Source organism: Papaver somniferum, chromosome 9 (assembly GCF_003573695.1).
Source record: "Papaver somniferum cultivar HN1 chromosome 9, ASM357369v1, whole genome shotgun sequence".
Lineage (NCBI taxonomy): Eukaryota > Viridiplantae > Streptophyta > Magnoliopsida > Ranunculales > Papaveraceae > Papaver > Papaver somniferum.
In genome coordinates, this window is record NC_039366.1 from 142,115,178 (window position 1) to 142,139,118 (window position 23,941).

Below are 23,941 nucleotides of genomic sequence, written 5' to 3' on the forward strand. Positions count from 1 at the left end.
TTCCCACCAACGGTACTGATAGAGCTTCTCAATCCCAAAGAAGTCTTTAAACCGAGCGGTTGTAAGAGATTTCGCCTAATTAGGTTACTTTCCTCTCCGAATAGGCGGCTCCACCAGTAACAACACAACTAGGTAGTTTTGCTGACTCTGAGGATTAGTTTGCTAGAAATGCAAACTTCAATATTTATAGACCAAAGAAGTTTGGACACCAAGGAATTTCCAAAACCGAATATTCTCAAAGATATGCAATAAAGCCAAAAAAGGTTTTCATAATTCCTGGAAATGCTCTGTCCAATTAATGACCAAAATCTCAGAAGAAAATCTCCAATTAGTAAATTCACATTACTAATTTTTATTTTCTAAAGATATGTATTCTAATTTCTGAAAATTAAAAGCAGATAAAAACTAAAAATCTTAATTAAAAGATTCTCAATTTATTTCGATCCGGGATTCTCCTTTAGCTATTAAGGAATATCTTTGAATAATAAAAGATAAGAGTTACTGCGCATGTTCAAAGTACGTCGACATCTTTACTTTGTAAATCCTTTTTCATATCTACAATCTTGGAACCGACTTTCCACACTTCCAAACAAGTTTAGAATTGGTTCATCTGACTTCCAAGAACTATGTGATTTATTATCCTATCAAATCACCACTAATGGGTTTCACGGTTCTACCTCCAAGTGGGTACTAGGATCGGTTACACTAGTTACCATAAAATGGCTAACTAAGTACTAGGATCGATTACCACTTCTTATGGTAAAAATTGTAATTGGTTAACCAAGTTATAGGATCGGTTACACCAACTTACTAAAACTTGTTAAACCTCTTACAATGATCGATTACACTCTCTTTTATGATCGATCACACCTCTTACTAGGATCGGTTACCCAATGGCTAGTATTTAGTCACACCAAATTCAAGATATCGATCTTACCATCGTAGGTGATTACTTAAGATCGGTTTCACTATAAAAGTCATGCCAACACAAAAGTCAGGCCTTGTGAATAGTTTTACCAAGATACATAAACAAGTTATGAGCGGTTATACTAAACACACATATTGGTAATTAAATTTTTTTGCAATGAGTAAAAATACCTATAAGCCTTGCGATTTCCCTTTCGATTCACAAAATAAGTTTACGAATTTACTTCCTTTAAACGAATGTAAAACATTGTTTCCTAGGACGAAACCTTTACTCCATACACATACATAATCACAATAGCATTCATACGATTATGTCGATGTCTTATATACGAAGTTCAAAAGATAGACGTTATACTTCGTATTGTATTCCTTAATAATGTGTCTAACTAGAGTATAATCATTCACAGTTTAGCAATTATGTTTTCAATATGTACGACTTGAAAGATACGTTAGGAAATGAAATAGTTCAAGTCAAATATTACTAACCTCAAGTGGAAGGACGATATCGTCGTTGTAGCTCCTTACTTATTCACATTCTTAAATTCTTCACGTAATACTTGTAATGTCTCTCCTAATACTTTCAAGCTAACCTATACGAAGTTGACTCTATTAAACAATCAAGCGACTCTTTAAATGAGTTTTGGTTCACTAAAATATGACAACCAAACTTGACATACCAACGCTTAATGGATTCAACCGAGTTATGCTCTAATACCTCTAATAACTGGATTTTTTGATGGACAGTATCAGGAGGAAGGAGTTTCTAAGTTTGAAGAAGCTCAAGTAAAACCTTAGACGCGCTCAACTCGAGTCCTAAATTAGGGACTTCAATTTGGGATACTTGATGATCACAAGGATCATCATTACCCCCATACTCAGGGTAAATAATATCTTCATATGGACCAAAACTTATTGGATGGATTCTAGGGTCCATAAGGTCAAATTCCTAGCTTCTAAACGAATAACATCATCATATTATGGATTATGAATGTATATCTCTAGCAAAGGCTCATAAACTAAGGTGTTAATCATGGTTACTTCTTTCGAATCACTGAAAGGTTCATCAAATAATGGATTGCCAAACATACGCGCCCTTTCGGTATGTCGTGTCAGAGACATAGAAGAACACTTCTTGTTAAGGATGTGTTGCCCCGCTCCTCATCTATTGTTTATGATTTCATAGTTTTTGGAGCCCAAATTTGATAATAGGGTAGCAACGACGAATAAAAGATATTGTGATGATAGGTGTTGGCGCAGTGAGAATGTGGGATTTTCAATGATGCTAGTTCTTTGAATAATCTCTCAGGCTTAGATCTACTGGAAACTCTAGCTCCAGGAAACATCTCTCAGTCCGTGAATCATCCTTTGTTGTGTGGAAGGATCCAGAGCAAGAGATGTTGCTAAGTGAGGAACTCATAAGAGGCGGAGACTCATGATGATTGGTGAAAGGATGAAGGATTAATGGAGACGCAGGCTTCATGGATTTGAAAGTTTTCCTTTCATGTCTTGTAGTCGTGGTGCCCAACGCAATATCATTCTAATGTCAACATTGAAGCTGGCATCAGTCCCTAGGGACATGTAATGTGATGTATGGCGTAGAGCAATGTATTAATGTTTGGATCTGGCATCTCACCTGGCTTAGAAACTTTATCTAAATTGGCTAACTTGTATGGATTATACGCCTCGTCGCCTGGCTTAGACATCTCATGTAGAGAGCTTGAAGATTCCAGAGCAGATGATGAAATACTTGAGGTTGAAAGGTATTTCTCATTTGCTTTTTCAGAGACTATCGGAATATGATCCACATTCTCTAAGTTATTACATCCTTATTAATGATGATGAGATGGTAATGCCTCTGTAGTGGCACTAGTACTAATCTGTGAAACTTTGATTAAATATGCATGCACTAGAGACATGTGCCATATCATATATGACTGTCGGTTATTTATAATAATAGTTATGTACCCTGCTGCCGAGGAACATCGACATATTGGTAGGCATATAATCCAATCTCTTCAAACTAAGGTAAAGATTGAAATCTCTCTAAGTGACACAAAAGTTCGGATCCGACTCACACTGTAAAATTGTGGATCCTGGATGTTACAGTCTGGTGTTTGAGATGAAGATAAAAGAGAGTAGTATAATCGCGTTAGATGCTATTTAACGATGTCCCGCTGAACCCCAGGATTAGTTCTATAAAAATAAAATTCTTCTTCTAATATTTAGCGTGGTAGTCCTGAAGGGCTCAAATTGCTTCTAGATACGACTGGCGATTGGTGATTATCATGAAACCGTGAAGGATTCGAGTTTTAACTCAGGCAGCCACCTGATTTTGTGAATTGCGTCAGGCTTGAAATTAAGTCGTAATCACCACATAGGAGAACTTTGTGCATAATCCTTATATGTATTTTATGTCTTTGGCATAAGGTTAAATATAAATTAATTGATGATATCATCTTTGGCTTCTTGAAGAGCCTTTAATAGCGCTAAAATCCACGCTTGAACTAAAAGAGGAGATATCGTTGAAATTGAAATATTTTTTGACCTGAAGTTTGATAATATGCTAGCATAAATTGAAAAGACGAGGGTACCCAAATATACTTCAATCTAAAAAAATTCCACTTATAAGTCCTTTCTTCGAAAGTGATTGTCTATAGACTGAGTCGAGACAATACAACTAATCGGTTCACACTTTGTGTGATCGTGTATGGATACGAGATCGAGACAATACGACAATAAGATAACTTGTGTGATTGACTATGGATACAAGATCGAGACAATACAACAACGAAGTATGTTTACTTGATAATAGGTTCGGACTTAACCAAACTCTAGGGATTGTCTACCAAGTAAAATAGTAATTAACGTCTACGTAATTTACTTTAAATTATAATAACAACAATTATAATTGCGGAAGATAAAAGTAAATCACACATCAAGATTTTGTTAACGAGGAAACCGCAAATGCATAAAAACCCCGGGACCTAGTCCAGAATTAAATACTCTCATAATTAAGTCGTTATACAAAATCAAACCAACTTCGTATAGTTGATACCAAGCAACTAAACCTATAGTTCACCTAGATTCCTCAGTATCCCTGCGCCTCCAACTTGTTAATAAGTCACATACTTGGAACAATTCCTTTGGTTCGTATTCCAAACCGTAAAGGAACAACAAATTTTTTCGGTTAAAACTCTTTTTAAACAACGTGATTTGAGTTTGAAAAAGGCTCTTCCGTTTAACCAATAAACTCTTTTGTCGGGTCCTTAGATCAATCTCTCAACAACTACCGACGTAATTTATAGACTATGCAATCAATACGATTGTTTGAGGGTAAAAGCTGATTCTGTTGTTTTTGGTAAATTTGGGTGTGTTGATGAGAAACGAATTCAAACCCTAAACAAATGCATTGCACGGGAGTACTTTAGATTCGAGAGATCAATCTGTAAGACTCTGGCCTAAACCAAGAAATGGTCGTTCCAGATTCAATTCGGCCACAAGGTGAAGGAGAAGGGTTGATATTAGAGAGGGAAGCGAAGAAGGTGTTTGAGATCAGAGTGTTGAATTATGAAGGTGTGGCTGTTTATGACTTGTGTATCAGAAAATCGTTTCTGGCTACTTGTGTTGATAACACTTATCTTCTCTCGAAATAGATTGAAAACCTATTTATACAAGTCATTGAGTGCACCCTGATTTCTTAGGAAGTGGAGGAAGCTAAGTAGTGGAGAAGTAGGTTTGTGCGGAAGGTGGTGGTCATCATGTTTCCGTTACGAGGGAAGACTGATCACACGTTCACCCACTACTCTCATTAACTGTCCGTCTTTCCTGACACTTTATCATAATGGGCGCGTTGCACGCCGCATGCTGTAAACCGCCAGACCAATACCCCAGTGAGTATCCCCTAGTTTGTGACATGTTTGACGTCTCGAGTGAATGGGTCAAGTCACGTGACTTGCCGCTAAAATCAACACATAGTGCTTTTAGGATAAATAACAAATTATTCATAAAACCGATATTTATAAAGCATTGCTTATAATCGATGTGTTAGAAGCATCGCGGTTTTTGAGCTCGATCGAATCAATCACGGATTGAGCGTCTTAAAAGCAGCACGACCAGCGCTCTTTGGGTGATCGTTTGAGGACCCTATGGGTGAGTTATCACCTGGTCGATCACTCCCGGTGGAGGAGGGGCGGCCGGTGACCACGATGCTACCTTGTTGGTTTTCTGAAAATAAATCTACACCATCCAACTAGGCTAGCAAAGTTGAATGGACGAGATGATTTGTGGCAGTTTCATAATACTGTTGACGCAAATTAGGGTTTAGGGGATGCGCGACCAACCCCTTTTGGGTGAGAGCTTCGAAGCGTTGAGCGTTCGTTCGACCAGGTCGATCGCCCATGTACAAAGGTGGGTTGTCGGTGAGCATGCTTACATCTCCTGGGCCACCAAAAATTAGATCTATGCCACTTAATTTGGATGGCAAAGATGGATGGTCGTGATCGTTTTGCGGCAGTAATGTGTTGTCGCAAAGCAATTTTAGGGTTTTTAAAACAGCGTGTTCACGCTACTTTGGGCGAGCGTTTTAATGCTCTCTGGTCTTGCTGGGGACAGGTCGATCGACCAAGGGAGAGCTCGGGACGATGGTGAACACATCGGTATCTCTTTGATCGCTCGAAATACGATCCAAGTCGTCCAACTAAGCCGGCTAAGTTGGATGGACACGATCGATCTGCGACAGTTTTGTACTGCCGCGACCCAAATTAGGGTTTTGAACACAGCGTGTTTGCTCGAGTTTGGGCAAACGGTTGAGCGCCCTATAGGCTTGCCGCAGGCGAGTCGATTGACAAAGAGGGAAGTTGGGCCGCCAATGAATACGTTGGCACTTCCTTAATCGTTCGTAGGAAGATCCAAGCCGTCCAACTAGGCTGGTAAAATTGGACATCCATGATGTATTTAAGACCCTTTTTAACAGTCTTAGCTCGTTTGAGCTCGTTTTTTATGTAGCGCAAACACCCATGTTCGGGTTGGTGTTTGAAGCGCTTGTGGATGAGAAAAATAGAACTCGATCGACTAGGGCATTAGTGGCCGTCGGTGGTCACTATGGTGATTGCCTAGTTCTGCTAAGAGTAGTATAAGCTTGTTAAATCACGTGGCCAAATCGTGTGGCCGTGATTATTTTTTGAGACTGATATGAACAATCCAGATTTTCATTTATCGAATAAATATGTGTTCGATCGCGCTAACTTTAATTAAAAAAGTGTGTGAATGCATTGATCTCTTTGTCATAGAGCGATGTGGCTTGAGTATTTTTGTGCAGATCCCAATACTGGCACTTCGGGAGATTCATGCTACTCTGCTGAGAGTGAGCATTGATTGTCATGTCATGTCAATATTGAGAGTTCGGCTGGGAACATAGCATATGCAAATAGCAAGTCATGCATTAGTTAATAATGTCGGTAGAAAATACAATTCGTAGAATATTTGGGATTGCTACTACGAGCACCATTTTGAGTGAATTTCATATTTATACTGAGTTGCTCAATAGATATATATATAAGCAAAAATATTTGAACACTCATTACTTTCAAATGACCTTTATTCCTTTGCAGGATTACAACGCTAACTATAGGGTTTTACGACTTTGACCCTGAACTAAAAACCACCATAAACAACTATTAATCACAAAGAAGTGTATTGATGACGATCTACTCAACTAATCAATCCAATTTATCACAAAGATATACCGATTATAGTTGGATCCCTTTCCATCCGAAACAAGTATTGTGCACACCAAATATTATGAACCCAAAAAGTCTTCTTGTCTTCAAATCTTCTTTAATCTTTAATCAACACCTGCACACAATCAACTTGAATCTCTTGTGATCAATCACACATAGAACGGAGTCTGTTAACGTTGGATTATCACAAGACGTCTTTAGATCTACAAACAATCTAAAGATCTCCGTCGAAACTTCGATCTAGTTTGAGTGAATCTTATATCAGAAGAGAAGATTCTCAAGCATAAACAAACTAGGTGCAATCAAAGTTCAACAATCGTTAGTCAATCAAATCAATCGAAAACTAATAATAAACCGCAATTATCTAGTTTCCCACAAACGGTACTAATAAAGCTTCTCAATCCCAAAGAAGTCTTTAAACCGGGCAGTCGTAAGAGATTTCTCCTAATTAGGTTACTTTCCTCTCCGAATAGGCGGTTCCACCAGTAACAACACAACTAGGTAGTTTTGCTGGCTCTAAGGATTAGTTTGCTAGAAATGCAAACTTCAACATTTATAGACAAGGAAGTTTGGAAACCAAGGAATTTCCAAAACCGAATATTCTCAAAGATATGCAATAAACACAAAATCGGTTTTCATAATTCTTAGAAATGCACTGTCCAAATATTGACCGAAATCCCAAGAAAAAAATCTATAATCAGTAAATGCACATTACTAATTATTATTTTCGAAAGATATGCATTTAATTGTTGGATATTAAATAGCATATAAAAACTAAGAAACCTTAATTAAAAGATTCTCAATTTATTTCGATCCTGGGATTCTCCTTTAGCTATTAAGGAATATCTTTGAACAATTACGGATAAGAGTTACTGCACATGTTCAAAGTATGTCGACATCTTTACTTTGCAAGTCCTTTTTCATACTTACAATCTTGGAAACGATTTTCCGAACTTCCAAACAAGTTTAGAATTGGTTCGTCTGAATTCCAAGAACTATGTGATTGATTATCCTATCAAATCACCAATTATGGGTTTCTCGGTTCTACCAAAACAAGTTCGGTTCTATCTCCATGTGAGTATTGTGCATAGTCACGCTAGTTACCAAAATTAGGTTGACTAGGTACTAGGATCGGTTCCCCACAACTTATGGTAACTACTTGTATTCGGTTGCACATGTCCATAGGATCGGTTCCCCCAAAACTAAAAACTTGGTGCACATGTTCATAGGATCGGTTCCCCCATCTACTAAAAACGTGTTTCACCTCTTACAAGGATCAATTACCTCTTCAAAATTTGATGCACCTCTTACTAGGATCGGTTCCCCAATGACTAGATAAAAGTTGTTATTTACAAGGCATCGAGCATACCATCTTGAGTGATTACTTAAGATCGGTTTCACTAATAAAAGTCATACCAATACATAAGTCAGGCCTTGTGAATAGTTTTACCAAGATACATAAACAAGTTTATGAGCGGTTATACTAAACACACATATTGGTAATTCAAAATAGATTTGCAATGAATAACAATACCAATAAGCCTAGGGATTTCTCTTTCGATTCAAAAAACGAGTTTATGAACTTACTTCCTTTAAACGAATGTAAAACATTGTTTCCTAGGATGAAATCTTCACTCATACCCATACATAATCACAATAACATTCATATGATCATGTCGATGTCTTATATACAAAGTTTAATGGTTAAGCACCAAACCTCGTATTGTATTCTTTAATACTATGTCTAACTAGAGTTTCATATACAGCTTCGCAGTTATGTTTTCAATATGCACGACTTGAAAGATACATTAGGGAAAGAAACAGTTCCGGTCAAATATTACTAACTAAGAGGAAGGATGATGTTGTCGTTGTAGCTCCATACTTCTTCACATTCTTCAAGTCTTCATGTAATACTTTTAAGTCTCATATCCTAACACTTTCAAGCTAACCTATACGAAGTTGACTCTAGTATATAATCAAGCGACTCTTTAAATGAGTTTTGATTCACTAAAATATGACAACCAAACTTGACATACCAACGCTTGGTGGGTTCAACCGAGATATGCTCTAACATAAACTAGAGTATCCAATTTTTCATACTCGTAATACTTATTGTGCTACTAAAATTAACACTATTACTATGTGATTCCCAAAAGTGGGAGTAGTCGACCTATCTGATACGTACATATAAATAATATATTATGGTCTAGAAGTACCATATAAGAATATATTACATGCATTATCTTGTTGTTCTAACTTTTGTTTTGCAGGTTACACTTTTAAAGGCTAAAATTTATTTTATGGTAAATATGATTTTACTAAAGGCCTTTGATTGTTATTTCTGAATTTAAAGCGTCAAACTAAATTTAGTGTGCAACAGATGGAGGATCTAAATGCGATGTGCATAATGTCGATGGTACACCCGGCGCAAAGACCTGCAGTCAATCCTCTATAAACCGCGAATAGTAAAGCAGTTTTCTGAAAGCTGTATAATGTTTGCACCACCAACCGCTTTAAGAAAATTATACTTCAGGGGGAGTAAACTCGTAGAATCTCCTTAAACGTGTTGTACTCTTTTTCATTCGTCAAGGTTTTGTCCCGCAGAGTTTTCCTTGTCAAGGGTTTAACGAGGCAGCATATGCGTGTCCAACACCATCGTTCGACAATGTCCTTTGTACTCTTTTCCTCTGGTCAGGTTTCATCCACATGGCTTTCCTGATGAGGTTTTTAATGAGGCAACATACGTATCGACGTCAAGATTATTATGAATATTAGGCGCTCAAGTTTTCTCCCAAGTGGTGTTCTAGCGTAGCATTTCCCAAGTGATTTTCCAAACGTAACTCTGATGGAGGAAATACTTCATGGCGGTGATAAACTTCACTCTAAACTCAGGTTTTGTCCCAAGTGGTTTTCCGACAAAGAAGAAAATTAATGGTAGAGACCGCCCTCATTTCTGAGCTTTAAGTATTCAGTTTTTGCCCAAGCGGGTTTTCCAGGCGTAACTTTGGAAAAGAGAGAAAATTTACGATAAACACCATTTGAAAGCTACCACAGTCTCGACCAATTTTTTTTACCGTACTTGGATTTGTTTCCGGCAAAGTCTTTGACGAGGAAACAAATTTTTGCTCGGATTTTATCTCATCAAAATTCAGTCGATAATAAAGCAATGTTACTAGGCATCACCACAACACTTGCAGCGGAAAATTGGGCCATGCACATCGCTTCTAAAACGGCGACTGAACGAGGATGGTCAAAGGTTCAATTTGAAACGGATTCGAAAAGTTTAATGAGATTTATAACCTCGGATACCGACGCCCCATGGTATATATCTAATCTGGTTGTAGAGATCAAACAAAGGCTCACCCAAATCCAGCAATACACCATTAGACACATCTACAGAGAAGGAAATCAAGCGGCAGATGGTTTAGCAAATCGAACAACGGATGACTGTTCCATAAGGAGGCTCACAACCACCATATGGGAACACGCAATTCCGCAGTCTATAAGTTTTATTGTAATAGCAGACTCTATGGATATTACGTATCCCGTGTAATTTCAGTCTAATTTAATAAATTTCATGTTTCAAAAAAAAATCCAAAAAAAAGTATTGTGTATCGAAGAATCTAGTGGTTGACCTACCGGTTCACCCTTGCAAAGATAAGGCTAAACATATTCATCTTATAGATAAATATTATATCAAATTTAATCATATACTACCATATGAGTATACAGGTGTTAGTCATGTATTAATTTCATATGTCGACCTAATGTTTAGGGGAGGCCACAAATAGCCGCAAAGCCCTTTGTTTATAATATGAGACGTACACTTTAGAAATGAAATAAAGCAACAAGATTTCCCCTCCATTTTTCGTTTTTATACTTTTGAAATTAGCATTATCACTATTGTATTAGCCATGTATATGACTTCCATATACCAATGTCAAAGCTATTGAGTGCTCATGTTACTGCATAAAATTATGTGGTCGACTTATCGTACAAAATTTTCAAATTTTGGAATATATCTTTGCTATTATAATGAAAAGAGCTCAAATAGGTGTTTTTGACAAAAATAACCATACGTATAAATGAAAATCATAAATTATTTGAGGACAAGTTTGTCAAATGTTTGCCCGTAACCGACACCTATGTAGCTCGAATTTCCAAGGAACTAAGTTTTCAAAATTCAAACTGAAATCCCCTTCTCTCTTTTTTCATCAGCTATTCCTTTCTATCAACCTCAATATTCATTGTCCTTCTCATCTTCTCCAGATCTACATACACCTTCACTACCAGATAGCGTTTCAAGATTATATGTCGCTTTAGTTGCTTCTTATTGTCGTTATGGTTAGGATTTTTATGTGTGCGAAGGGTTTGTCTCTTCCTAAAGTTCTAAACCTCAATCTCCCATATATGTGTGTTTAAAATTAACCAAATCTACGTTTTTCCATCTAATGTGCAGTGCTGGAGTATGAGTGAGTTAGACAGGAGGCCGCATCAATAACAACATTCAAGCCGATAAGTTAAGATAAAACTTCGATCTTATTTGATTAAATTTCTCGAATTTCAACAAATTATTAATGAGATTCTTGCAGAAGGTATGGTCATTGATGAGACGTTTCAAGTATCTGCAGTGATTGAGAAATTACCATCTTCTTGGTCGGAGTACAAGACAAAGCTGAGACATGAAACTGGTGAGATCAATATGGTTGAATTGGGAAAGAAGATTCAAGTTGAAGAGATGTTGTGCACCAAAGACAAGAACGTGTCATCTGCAAGGGACATGGAAAACAAAGCTCATATGTCTGAACACAAGTCATCCAAAGCTGAAAAAGGTGACAACAACAATCGCAACTCGAAGCATGGACCTAACAAGAAAGGTATGTTTCGTAAACCAGAATCGAGCATTATTAAAATTAAGGGTCCTTGTTGGGTGTGTGGAAATACTGGTCATATGGCAGTTCACTATAGACAATGTAAGGACAAGAAGAATAATGCTAACTTGGTTGAGAAGAACAAAGACGAGTTTTCTGCTGTAGTGTCTGAAGTTAATTTGGTGACCAATGTGATGGACTGGTGGGTAGACTCTGGAGCTACCAAGCATGATTGTGGGAATATAGACATGTTCACCTCCTACCAGAAGGTAGGGGAAGGCAAAAAACTCAATATGGGTAACTCATCTGCATCAGAGGTTGCAGGAAAACGAAAGGTCAGTCTGAAACTCACATCTGGAAAGACTCTTACATTGAATGAAGTTCTTCATGTTCCAGACATCTGCAATAATCTTGTTTCTTTTTATGTTTTAGATGATAAGGGTTTTAAAGTTACAATTTAGTCTGGAAAACTTATAGTAACTAAGGGGAATTATTATGTGGGTAAGGGTTATAAGACTGGGGGTCTATATAAACTTAATGTAACTTGTCCTGAATTGAAATTGAATGATTCTTCTGCTTACATATGTGTGTCATTGAACGTTTGACATGGTAGACTTGGTCATGTAAATTATAAATTAATGCGTAAACTGGCTAGCGTAAGCTGCATACCCAAATTCACTTTAGATAAAAATCATAAGTATGAGATTTGCGTAGAATCCAAGCATGCTAAGAAATCATTCAGTAAGAATGTCCAGAGAAACTCTAAACCCTTATATTTAATCCACTCATACCTAGTTGATATGAATTCAGTTCAAATAAGAGGTGGTAAGATATGGTTTATTATTTTATAGATTATTGTACGAGGTACTGCCATGTTTACTTACTTAGAGGAAAGGACGATGCCTTAGAAGACTTTAAGATATATAAAAGTGAAGTCGAAAACCAATAGAATACTACCATTAAAACTATTAGGTCTGACCGTGGTGGTGAATATGAAATTCCCGCAGGAGATTTCTATGAAGAACATGGCATAATACATGAGACTACAACCCCTTATTCACCTCAATCCAATGGTGTAGCTGAACGTAAGAACCGTACCCTTAAGGATATGATGAATGCCATGTTGATTAGTTCATGATTACCTTCGAATTTGTGGGGGGAGGCTATCCTCTCAGCCAATTACATCCTGAACAAGTACCCTTTAAAGGATCAGATAAAAGTCCATATGAGTTATGGAAAAGAAAACCATCTTATGATTACTTCAAAGTGTGGGGGTGCTTGGCAAAGGTGGCCATCCCTCCTCCTAAGAAAATAAGATAGGACCCAAAACCGTTGATTGTGTTTTTATAGGGTATCCTGAGCATTCTAGTGCTCATAGGTTTATGGTTGTGAGTTCTGAAATTTCTGACATAGGGTTGAATACTATCATGGAGTCTAGGGATGCTGAGTTTTTGAGAATTTTTCCTATGAAACGTGATTCTCGAAAGAGATGTTTAGATGATCCCCTAGAATTTACATCATAGTCAGTCATTACCTTTAGAGGAAGATGAACCAGAAATAGAACCTAGAAGAGGTAAAAGGGTTAAAACTATGAAAACCTATCCTGGTTGCATTACATACCTAGCCGAGTCTGATCCTCAGACTTAAAGAAGCCATGACTTGTCCTGAAGCTCCGTGGAAAGAAGCTTCAATTAGTGAAATGGATTCCATTCGAGAAAACGGTACTTTTGAACTTGTAGATTTACCTCCAGGGTCTAAGGCCATAGGTTGTAAATGGATTTTCAAGAGAAAACGTAATAAATGGAACTATTGAAAAATACAAGGCTAGGTTGGTAGCGAAAGGCTAAACAGATAGAAGGTATAGACTTCTTTGATACATATTCACCAGTAAGTAGAATTAGCTCCATTAGGATGTTAATTGCTATAGCTTCTGTCCATAACCTACAGATACATCAAATGGATGTAAAGACAGCGTTTTTGAATGGTGAATTAGATGAAGAAATTTATATGGAACAACCCGAAGGATTTGTAGTTAAAGGTTGTGAGAAGAAGGTTTGTAAACTGAAGAAATCTTTGTATGGATTGAAACAAGCACCTAAACAGTGGCATGAGAAATTTGATCATGTGATGATTTCTAGTGGTTTTAGAATTAATGAATCTGATAAGTGTGTTTATACTAAACTTGTCAAGGATTGTGTGATTGTATGTGTATGTTGATGATATGCTTATACTAGGTACAAACATGGATGTTATTAATACCACTAAGAAAATGTTGAATGAGAACTTTGACATGAAAGACTTAGGCCCCGCTGATGTCATATTAGGGATGAAGATTAGAAAAACTTCTAATGGCTATAGTCTGAGTCAGTCTCATTATGTTGAATCCATACTTAAGAAATATAATCAGTTTGACTGTAAACCTGTTTGCACTCCATATGATTCTTGCAAACTCATGAAGAATAAGGGTGTAGGTGTTAACCAACTTGAATACTCAAGAGTCATAGGAAGTCTGATGTATTTGATGAATTGTACGAGACCAGACATTGCTTATTGTGAGTAGGTTAAGCAGGTATACTTGTAATCCAGGGCAGACATTGGGATGCACTTAATAGAGTGAGTACTTGAAGTACACAATGACCTTTTGTTTGAATTACGAAGGGTACCGGCCGTCCTTGAGGGATTTTGCGATGCGAACTGGATAGCAGACTCAGAGGAGTCTAAGTCTACGAGTGGATATGTATTCACTCTAGCAGGTGCGTCTGTATCTTGGAAGAGTTCCAAACAGACATGTATAGCTCGCTCAACTATGGAGTCGGAGTTTATTGCGTTAGATAAAGCAGGAGAGGAGGCCGAATGGCTAAAAACTTTTTAGAAGATATTCCTCTCTGGCATAGGCCTGTGCCAGCTATATCTATACATTGTGACAGCAAATCTGCAATAGGTAGAGCTAAAAATAGCTTCTACAATGGAAAGTCTATACATATGCGTAGAAGACATGATTCTTTGAAATTACTAATCTCAACAGGCGTTATTTCCATAGATTGGACAAGGTCCAAGGAGAATATCGCGGACCCTTTGACGAAAGGCTTGTCCAAGGAGATAGTTAGTAAAGCATCGAAGGGGATGGGACTTAGGCTCAATAATTAAACTTGCCATGAAGGATACTCAACCTTGCTGATTGGAGATTCCAAGATCAAGGTTTCGAATGAGACAACTAATTTATGGTAGGTAAAGGTAAACACTATAAGAGAATTTCATTCTCTGTCACTTCCCTATGGTGGTGATGTGATAGTGTGACTGCATGTGGAGGATGACTTTTAAATAAGTCTTAATGAGTTCCATAGTTTCAATTTAATATTGAAGTGGGGTATAGCAGTAAACACTCTTGATGGAGCTCACCTATCTGAATGTGGAAGTGGGGTCGCTTCCTATGAGAATTGAGCCGATTCTCTAGAGCATTCTGAGAAACAGGATATGTCCAGGGCCAAATTGGACAAAACGACACGAACTTAGCAACGCCAGGAGGATATCATGCGTGGTTGTTGTCGCGAATTATACCAAATGCTATCAGTTCAAGACTAGGTTCACTGTTTAGCAAGTAGTTCTGGTAACTTCTCACTAAGTAAGGGTTCAAGACCTCATGGACACCTTTGCCTAAATGGTATTTTCCTTATTCTTATTTTTTTTTTTTCGTTTTTTCGAGATTTCATTCATGTGGTGGATTGTTGGAGAAAAATGAGTTAAATAAAAGTGTTTTGGTCTTGGTGTGGTTTGATCTAGTGACATATGGGTCCAAGGATACTTGCTCATTTTATGAGTGAATGAATCTCTCTTTAGTCCCACATTGGGTATAATAGAGAAGGAGCTCCACTATATAACCATATTCTTATGGATATATTGTAAAACAATGTGGGTGGAGCGGGTGGGAAAAAATACATATTTTGACCCATGCGATAAGGGCGTATGTCATGCACCAAGTCCCTTTTGTACACAGATTTCTTTTTTGGCGAGCTTTCTTTAGAAAATTAATTCCAAAATTAATTCTTAAGAGTTTTATTTATGGGTAAATTCTTTTACGTGTTTTACTTGATTTTGAAGAAAACCAAAACCTAACTTGATTTGCAAGTATTTCATCCTATAAATACAACTCGAAATTCTGTTTTCAAAACATACAAGAAGCAATTCTTTTTATTATCTTCTTCCTTTGTTTGTGCGGCGTTTTTACTTTCCATCCCCGTTGATGAGTTCGAAAAGAGGGTAACTTGTGTTGTGCTAACTCAATTTTTATCGGGCAGTCTTATCCTGGACACATCTTCGCTGTGAGGGGTTTAGCATTACTCAACTCGAGTATACCCGCGAACTAATGTGTTAAGGACAACTTGTTGAACCTGTGATTCTGCCCTCGTCAAGTTATTTCGGTAGAGTTGTTTCGGATTAGTTCTTTACATATTATTTTGATACGTCTAACGTGTTGTTCATTGATGCAGGATCCCAACAACTTAACACATTATTATTCCTTGTAACAATGGGAAAGAACGACTTTGAAAAACCACAGAAGTTTAACGGAAAGGATTTCAAGAGATGGCAATCGAAGATGTTGTTTTATCTGAGCCATCATGAATTGGATTATGTACTTGTTCCAACTGAAGAATTAATGAATGCTGAAGTTTTGAAAGAGGAGGAGCTCGCGTATAACAAGAGGTCGAATTTTCTGGCTAAAAATCATATCATGATTGGTTTGGAAGATGCGATGTATGATTTTTACAACGCTAAAGATAATTTCAGTGCTTATGATTTGTGGATTGCGTTAGAAGCGAAGTACCAAGCTGAGACGTCAGGGAGAAAGAAATTTCTGGTGGCGAAATTTATGGATGTTGTTGATCAATTTCTCGAATTTCAACAAATTATTAATGAGATTCTTGCAGAAGGTATGGTCATTGATGAGACGTTTCAAGTATCTGCGGTGATTGAGAAGTTACCATCTTCTTGGTCGGAGTATAAGAAAAAGCTGAGACATGAAACTGGCGAGATCAACATGGTTGAATTGGGAAAGAAGATTCAAGTTGAAGAGATGTTGTGCACCAAATACAAGAACGTGTCATCTGCAAGGGACATGGCGAACAAAGCTCATATGTATGAACACAATTCATCCAAAGATGAAAAAGGTGACAACAACAATCGCAACTCGAAGCATGGACCTAACAAGAAAGGTATGTTTCGTAACCAGAATCGACCATTATTAAAATTAAGGGTCCTTGTTGGGTGTGTGGAAATACTGGTCATATGGCAGTTCACTGTAGACAACGTAAGGACAAGAAGAATAATGCTAACTTGGTTGAGAAGAACAAAGACGAGTTTTCTGCTGTAGTGTCTGAAGTTTATTTGGTGAACAATGTGATGGACTGGTGGGTAGACTCTGGAGCTACCAAGCATGTTTGTGGGAACAGAGACCTGTCCACCTCCTACCAGAAGGTAGGGGAAGGCGAGAAACTCTATATGGGTAACTCATCTGCATCAGAGGTTGCAGGAAAAGAAAAGGTCGGTCTGAAACTCACATCTGGAAAGACTCTCACATTGAATGAAGTTCTTCATGTTCCAGACATCTGCAAAAATCTTGTTTCTTATTTTGTTTTAGATGATAAGGGTTTTTAAGTTACAATTGAGTCTAGAAAACTTATAGTAACTAAGGGCAATGATAATGTGGGTAAGGGTTATAATACTGGGGGTCCATATAAACTTAATGTAACCTGTCTTGAATTGAAATCGAATGATTCTTCTGCTTACATGTGTGTGTCATTGAACGTTTGGCATGGTAGACTTGGTTATGTAAATTATAAATCAATACATAATTTGGCTAGCGTAGGATACATAACCAAATTCACTTTAGATTAAAATCATAAGTGTGAGATTTGTGTAGAATCCGTGCATGCTAAGAAATCATTCAGTAAGAATGTCCAGAGAAACTATAAACCCTTATATTTAATCCACTCAGACTTAGTTGATATGAAGTCAGTTCAAACAAGAGGTGGTAAGAAATGGTTTATTACTTTTATAGATGATTGTGCGAGGTACTGCCATGTTTACTTACTTAGAGGAAAGGACGATGCCTTAAGCCTTTAAGATATATAAAAGTGAAGTAGAAAACCAATTGAATACTACCATTAAAACTATTAGGTCTGACCGTGGTGGTGAGTATGAAATTCCTAGGAGATTTCTGTGAAGAACATGGATAATACATGAACTACAGCCCCTTATTCACCTCAATCCAATGGTGTAGCTGAACGAAGAACCGTACCCTTAAGGATATGATGAATGCCATGTTGATTAGTTCAGGATTACCTTCGAATTTGTGGGGGAGGCTATCCTCTCAGCCAATTATCCTGAACAGAGTACCCTTTAAAGGATCAGATAAAACTCCATATGAGTTATGGAAAGGTAGACAAAGTGTGGGGGTGCTTGGCAAAGGTGGCCATCCCTCCTCCTAAGAAAAAGATAGGACCCAAAACCGTTGATTGTGTTTTTATAGGGTATCCTGAGCATTCTAGTGCTCATAGGTTTATGGTTGTGAGTTCTGAAATTTCTGACATAGGGTTGAATACTATCATGGAGTCTAGGGATGCTGAGTTTTTGAGAATGTTTTTCCTTGAAACGTGATTCTCGAAAGAGATGTTTAGATGATCCCCTAGAATTTCAACTCCACGTTACCTTTAGAGGAAGATGAACCAGAAATAGAACCTAGAAGAGGTAAAAGGGTAAAACTAAGAAAACCTATCCTGGTTGCATTACATACCTAGCCGAGTCTGATCCTCAGACTTATAGAAGCCATGACTTGTCCTGAAGCTCCATGGTGGAAAGAAGCTTCATTAGTGAAATGGATTCCATTCGAGAAAACGGTACTTTTGAACTTGTAGATTTACCTCCAGGGTCTAAGGCCATAGGTTGTAAATGGATTTTCAAGAGAAAACGTAAGATAATGGAACTATTGAAAAATACAAGGCTAGGTTGGTAGCGAAAGGCTACAACAATAGAAGGTATAGATTCTTTGACATATTCACCAGTAAGTAGAATTAGCTCCATTAGGATGTTAATTGCTATAGCTTCTGTCCATACAGATACATCAAATGGATGTAAAGACAGCGTTTTAATGGTGAGTTAGATGAAGAAATTTATATGGAACAACCGAGGGCTTTGTAGTTAAAGGTTGTGAAAGAAGTTTGTAAACTGAAGAAATCTTTGTATGGATTGAAACAAGCACCTAAACAGTGGCATGAGAAATTTGATCATGTGATGATTTCTAGTGGTTTTAGAATTAATGAATCTGATAAGTGTGTTTACTAAACTTGTCAAGGATGCCTGTGTGATTGTATGCTTGTATGTTTGATGATGCTTATACTAGGTACAAACATGGATGTTATTAATACCACTAAGAAAATGTTGAATGAGAACTTTGACATGAAAGACTTAGGCCCCGCTGATGTCATATTAGGGATGAAGATTAGAAAAACTTCTAATGGCTATAGTCTGAGTCAGTCTCATTATGTTGAATCCATACTTAAGAAATATAATCAGTTTACTGTAAACCTGTTTGCACTCCATATGATTCTTGCAAACTCATGAAGAATAAGGGTGTAGGTGTTAACCAACTTGAATACTCGAGAGTCATAGGAAGTCTGATGTATTTGATGAATTGTACGAGACCAGACATTGCTTATGCTGTGAGTAGGTTAAGCAGGTATACTTGTAATCCAGGGCAGAAACATTGGGATGCACTTATAGAGTGCTAAAGTACTTGAAGTCACAATGACCTTTTGTTTGAATTACGAAGGGTATCCGGCCGTCCTTGAGGGATTTTGCGATGCAACTGGATAGCAGACTCAGAGGAGTCTAAGTCTACGAGTGGATATGTATTCACTCTAGCAGGTGCGTCTGTATCTTGGAAGAGTTCCAAACATGTATAGCTCGTTCCACTATGGAGTCGGAGTTTATTGCGTTAGATAAAGCAGGAGAGGAGGCCGAATGGCTAAGAAACTTTTTAGAAGATATTCCTCTCTGGCATAGGCCTGTGCCAGCTATATCTATACATTGTGACAGCAAATCTGCGATAGGTAGATCTAAGAATAGCTTCTACAATGGAAAGTCTATACATATGCGTAGAAGACATGATTCTTTGAAAATACTAATCTCAACTGGCGTTATTTCCATAGATTGGACAAGGTCCAAGGAGAATATCGCGGACCCTTTGACGAAAAGTTTGTCCAAAGAGATAGTTAATAAAGCATCGAGGGGGATGGGACTTAGGCTCAATAATTAAACTTGCCATGAAGGATACTCAACCTTGCTGATTGGAGAGTCCAAGATCAAGGTTTCGAATGAGACAAATAATTTATGGTAGGTAAAGGTAAACACTATCAGAGAATTTCATTCTCTGTCCCTTCCCTATGGTGTTGATGTGCTAGTGTGACTATATGTGGAGGATGACTTTTAAATAAGTCTTAATGAGTTCCATAGTTTTAATTTAAGATTGAAGTGGGGTGTAGCAGTAAACACTCTTGATGGAACTCACCTATCTGAATGTGGAAGTGGGGCCGCTTCCTATGAGAATTGAGCCGATTCTCTAGAGCATTCTGAGAATTAGGATATGTCCAGGGACAAATTGGACAAAACGACACGAACTTAGCAACGCCAGGAGGATATCATGTGTGGTTGTTGTCGCGAATTATACCAAATGCTATCAGTTCAAGACTAGGTTCACTGTTTAGCAAGTAGTTCCAGTAACTTCTCACTAAGTAAGGGTTCAAGACCTCATGGACACCTTTGCCTAAATGGTATTTTCCTTATTCTGATTTTTCGTTTTTTCGACATTTCATTCATGTGGGGGATTGTTGGAGAAAAATGAGTTAAATAAAAGTGTTTTGGTATTGGTGTGGTTTGATCTAGTGACCTATGGGTCCAAGGATACTTGCTCGTTTTATGAGTGAATGAATCTCTCTTTAGTCCCACATTGGGTATAATAGACAAGGAGCTCCACTATATAACCATATTCTTATGGATATGTTGTAAAACAATGTGGGTGGAGAGGGTGGGAAAAAATACATATTTTTACCCATGCGATAAGCGCGTATGCCATGCACCAAGTCCCTTTTCTACACGGATTTTTTTTTTGGCGAGTTATCTTTAGAAAATTAATTCCAAAATTAATTCTTAAGAGTTTTATTTATGGGTAAATTCTTTTACGTGTTTTAATTGTTTTTGTAGAAAACCAAAACCTAACTTGATTTGCAAGTATTTCATCCTATAAATAGAACTCGAAATTCTGTTTTCCAAACATACAGGAAGCAATTCTTTTTATTATCTTATTCCTTTTTTTGTGCGACGTTTTTACTTTCCATCCCCGTTGATGAGTTCGAAGAGAGAGTAACTTGCGTTGTGCTAACTAAAGTTATATCGGGCAGTCTTATTCTGGACACATCTTCGCTGTGAGGGGTTTAGCATTACTCAAATCGAGTATACCCGCGAACTAATGTGTTAAGGACAAATTATCGAACCTGTGATTCTGTCCTCGTCAAGTTATTTCGGTAGAGTTGTTTCGGATTAGTTCTTTACATATTATTTTGATACGTCTACCGTGTTGTTCAGTGTTGCAAGATCCCAATTTTGACTACAATGACTTGCCGACAGTTTGGAGAGCTAATCCATGTTTCCTGCACACACCTGTCCCGCTTGGCTTCAGGTTGTTGTTTTTTTTTTGTTGATGTGCATTCAATTTCGTGGTACTACCTCTGGTTATTTAGCTACTATATGTATTTGATGTTGTCCAATTTCAGTTCAACAAATCCAGGCTGGCTTAACTTATTCGTCGAGTTTTAGGTGAAGCTTTAAATTAAAAAGGGAGCTCAATTATAGGTAGTCTGCAGAAGTTTCCAACTTTTTTGCTGCTGTAGATACTGATCCTTCCACCTCGAATTTCAATTCATATGATCGCTATAAGTCAATAACATGGAAGACTTTCACAAAGTTCCTCTATGAATGACTACGAAAGGATAATCTATTGGTTGAGTTATCGTCAGTTTTCCAAAGTAAGTCATTTGGAATTCATACTTGCAAACAAAGGTGAGGTGCATGATGACGAGGAAAATTAACAACTTGGCAGCACGGGATAACCTGTTAGCCAAAGGGACGCAAATTACTAATTTTTGTGGGGATTTTTGGGAAGGAATAAGAAAATGTTAAACATCTATTTCTAGAAAGTGTAAACACCTGTTTCTATATTTCTTTTCGTGCTATTACCAAAATGCAACAAATCGTGGCTATATTCAGTGTGTTTGTGTGTACATGTTCAAGTCAAACAACACGTGCACTTTACTAGTAGTTGCATAATACTAGAAAGTACTCTTTATAGGATAGTATTACGTACTAATATAAGAAACAATTCAACCAATGGATACACTTTACCTCAAACACAAAATCAAACTTACCTTTTGAGTTTTAACTTTTAAAAAACAAAAACCTATTCATGACGGCTACCAATAAGTTCACTGTTACGAAGATGCAAATTCTTGCATATGCTTGCGAAAAAGTCTGCTACTTTATCTTCATTAAAAGTAACAATTAATACTCTAGCACGGAAGACAGCTAAGCAGCTTTTTCAAAAAAAAGACTGGGATAACGTTTTTGACAGACGGGTATTAAATGTTTATGACACCCTTGGAAAAAACAACCTTAAAACATTGAATATCAATGAAAAAGGGTGTCAGATCTTGCAAAAAACAAGACTATTAAATGCGTTAGAAGATCTTTTTTCTTTAAAATTCGACTGAGATTCCGGTGTCAGCCAAAGGTTCTCAGATCTAAAATATGCTTTGTTTAAGAATGGTTGTTTTAGTATAAAACAAACATTTTGGCATTTTGTGAGTATGTTTTTTGAAAAAAAATTGTGGATCTGTAATGAGGCACGTTTTTAGAGGCTATGAACTCAAAAAACATACACCAATAATGGATGAACGAATCAGTAGAGAGTGAGATTCATCGTTGGAACACAGATCTCTTCGTTTCAGAAGATGTATAAGTAAAATGTAAAATTGTGTCTAAACTCAGGTTCGTGAGCAAAACACGGTGGGCGCCAAACTGTGACTACTCGTTTTCCCGTAGTGTACGTAATGTATACAACTCTGAGGATCTGATACTAAGCAGTATTGATACCTCTGTTGAACTGATAATGCTAAGTAATAAATGATATCTAAGATCGCAATAATAACGAAGAACACAAATATAATGTAAAAGCTTCTAAGTTATCATGACACACAAGAGATTACGTGGTTCGACATTCGTCTATGTCCACGGGGTTGTTGATGGTGGATTTTCGTTTAAGGCTAAAATTGTAAAAGCCAAAACTATGCTCTAACATCCTGCAAAGGATAAAGCCACCGATAAAGTGGAGAATACTTCTTAAACTTATAGCATTACCAATTAATGCATGACCAGCCTTGTATTTCCTGTACTACTCCATTCTCATTATTGATGCGGCATGACGACTGAGTGATCGCTCTCAGCAGAGCAACACGAATCTCCAAGCATTAAATAAGGAGGCATGTACGAAATACCCGTACAGGCTACAACTCTCTGAGTGTTATACTAGCCCGATCGAGCATCTGGACTGTATGTATCAGTCTCTGAAACGATCACGACCATCCAACTTCACCAGCATGATTGGATGGCTTAGATCAGATCCATAACCCCCAGGCAGGTATTGGAGTATTCACCACCGACCCAATGCGGGCCCCGCATGGTCGGCCTCCCCAAAAGGGTAGCATGGCTTGCCAAATCGTCCAGCCAAAGCAGCGCGGACGTGAAACCCTAATTTAGGGTATGCGGCACATTACATGTGTCGCAAAGCAGTCTCAACCATCCATCTTCGCAGGCATAGATGGGGGGTGTATATGTAGATTCAAAGGGCCCAGAGCATGTCAACATAATCACCGTGGGACCGCCTACACACATGATCGATCAGTCAGGACCAACTATAGTTGATCGTTCCAGTTCGTGCGCCCAAACAAGGCATGACGCACGGCCGGTGAAACCCTAATTAGGGTTTGAACATCACGAGCGTCCATTTTCTCCTGCACAAACGAAGGGTCCAGGAATAGACTAGGCAGGTCCGGTGCGCATCAACATGATCACCGTGGGCCCATCTATCTCCACACCCGATCGGCCAAGGCATATCATGCCCGGTTGCCTCGATTCGCACGCCCAAACTAGGCGTGGTCACACCTCCCAATTGTAAACTAATCTCGACCACTCAACTTTGTCGGACAAATTGAGTGGCTTAGATCACGTTTCTATGGGACAATAAAATACAGGCGTGTACACCAGCCCGTCGTCTGCACACCAGACTAATCGTCCAAGACC

At 37.8% G+C, this 23,941-nt stretch overlaps 1 protein-coding gene across 1 annotated transcript; it reads left to right on the forward strand.

Annotated features, from left to right (window-relative positions):
• The first annotated feature begins 9,831 nt into the window (after positions 1 to 9,831).
• On the forward strand, positions 9,832 to 10,218 carry LOC113312651. The gene has a single exon (XM_026561388.1). It carries the CDS (start codon positions 9,832 to 9,834, stop codon positions 10,216 to 10,218), a length of 387 nt encoding a protein of 128 aa, XP_026417173.1.
• The last annotated feature ends 13,723 nt before the right edge of the window (positions 10,219 to 23,941 follow it).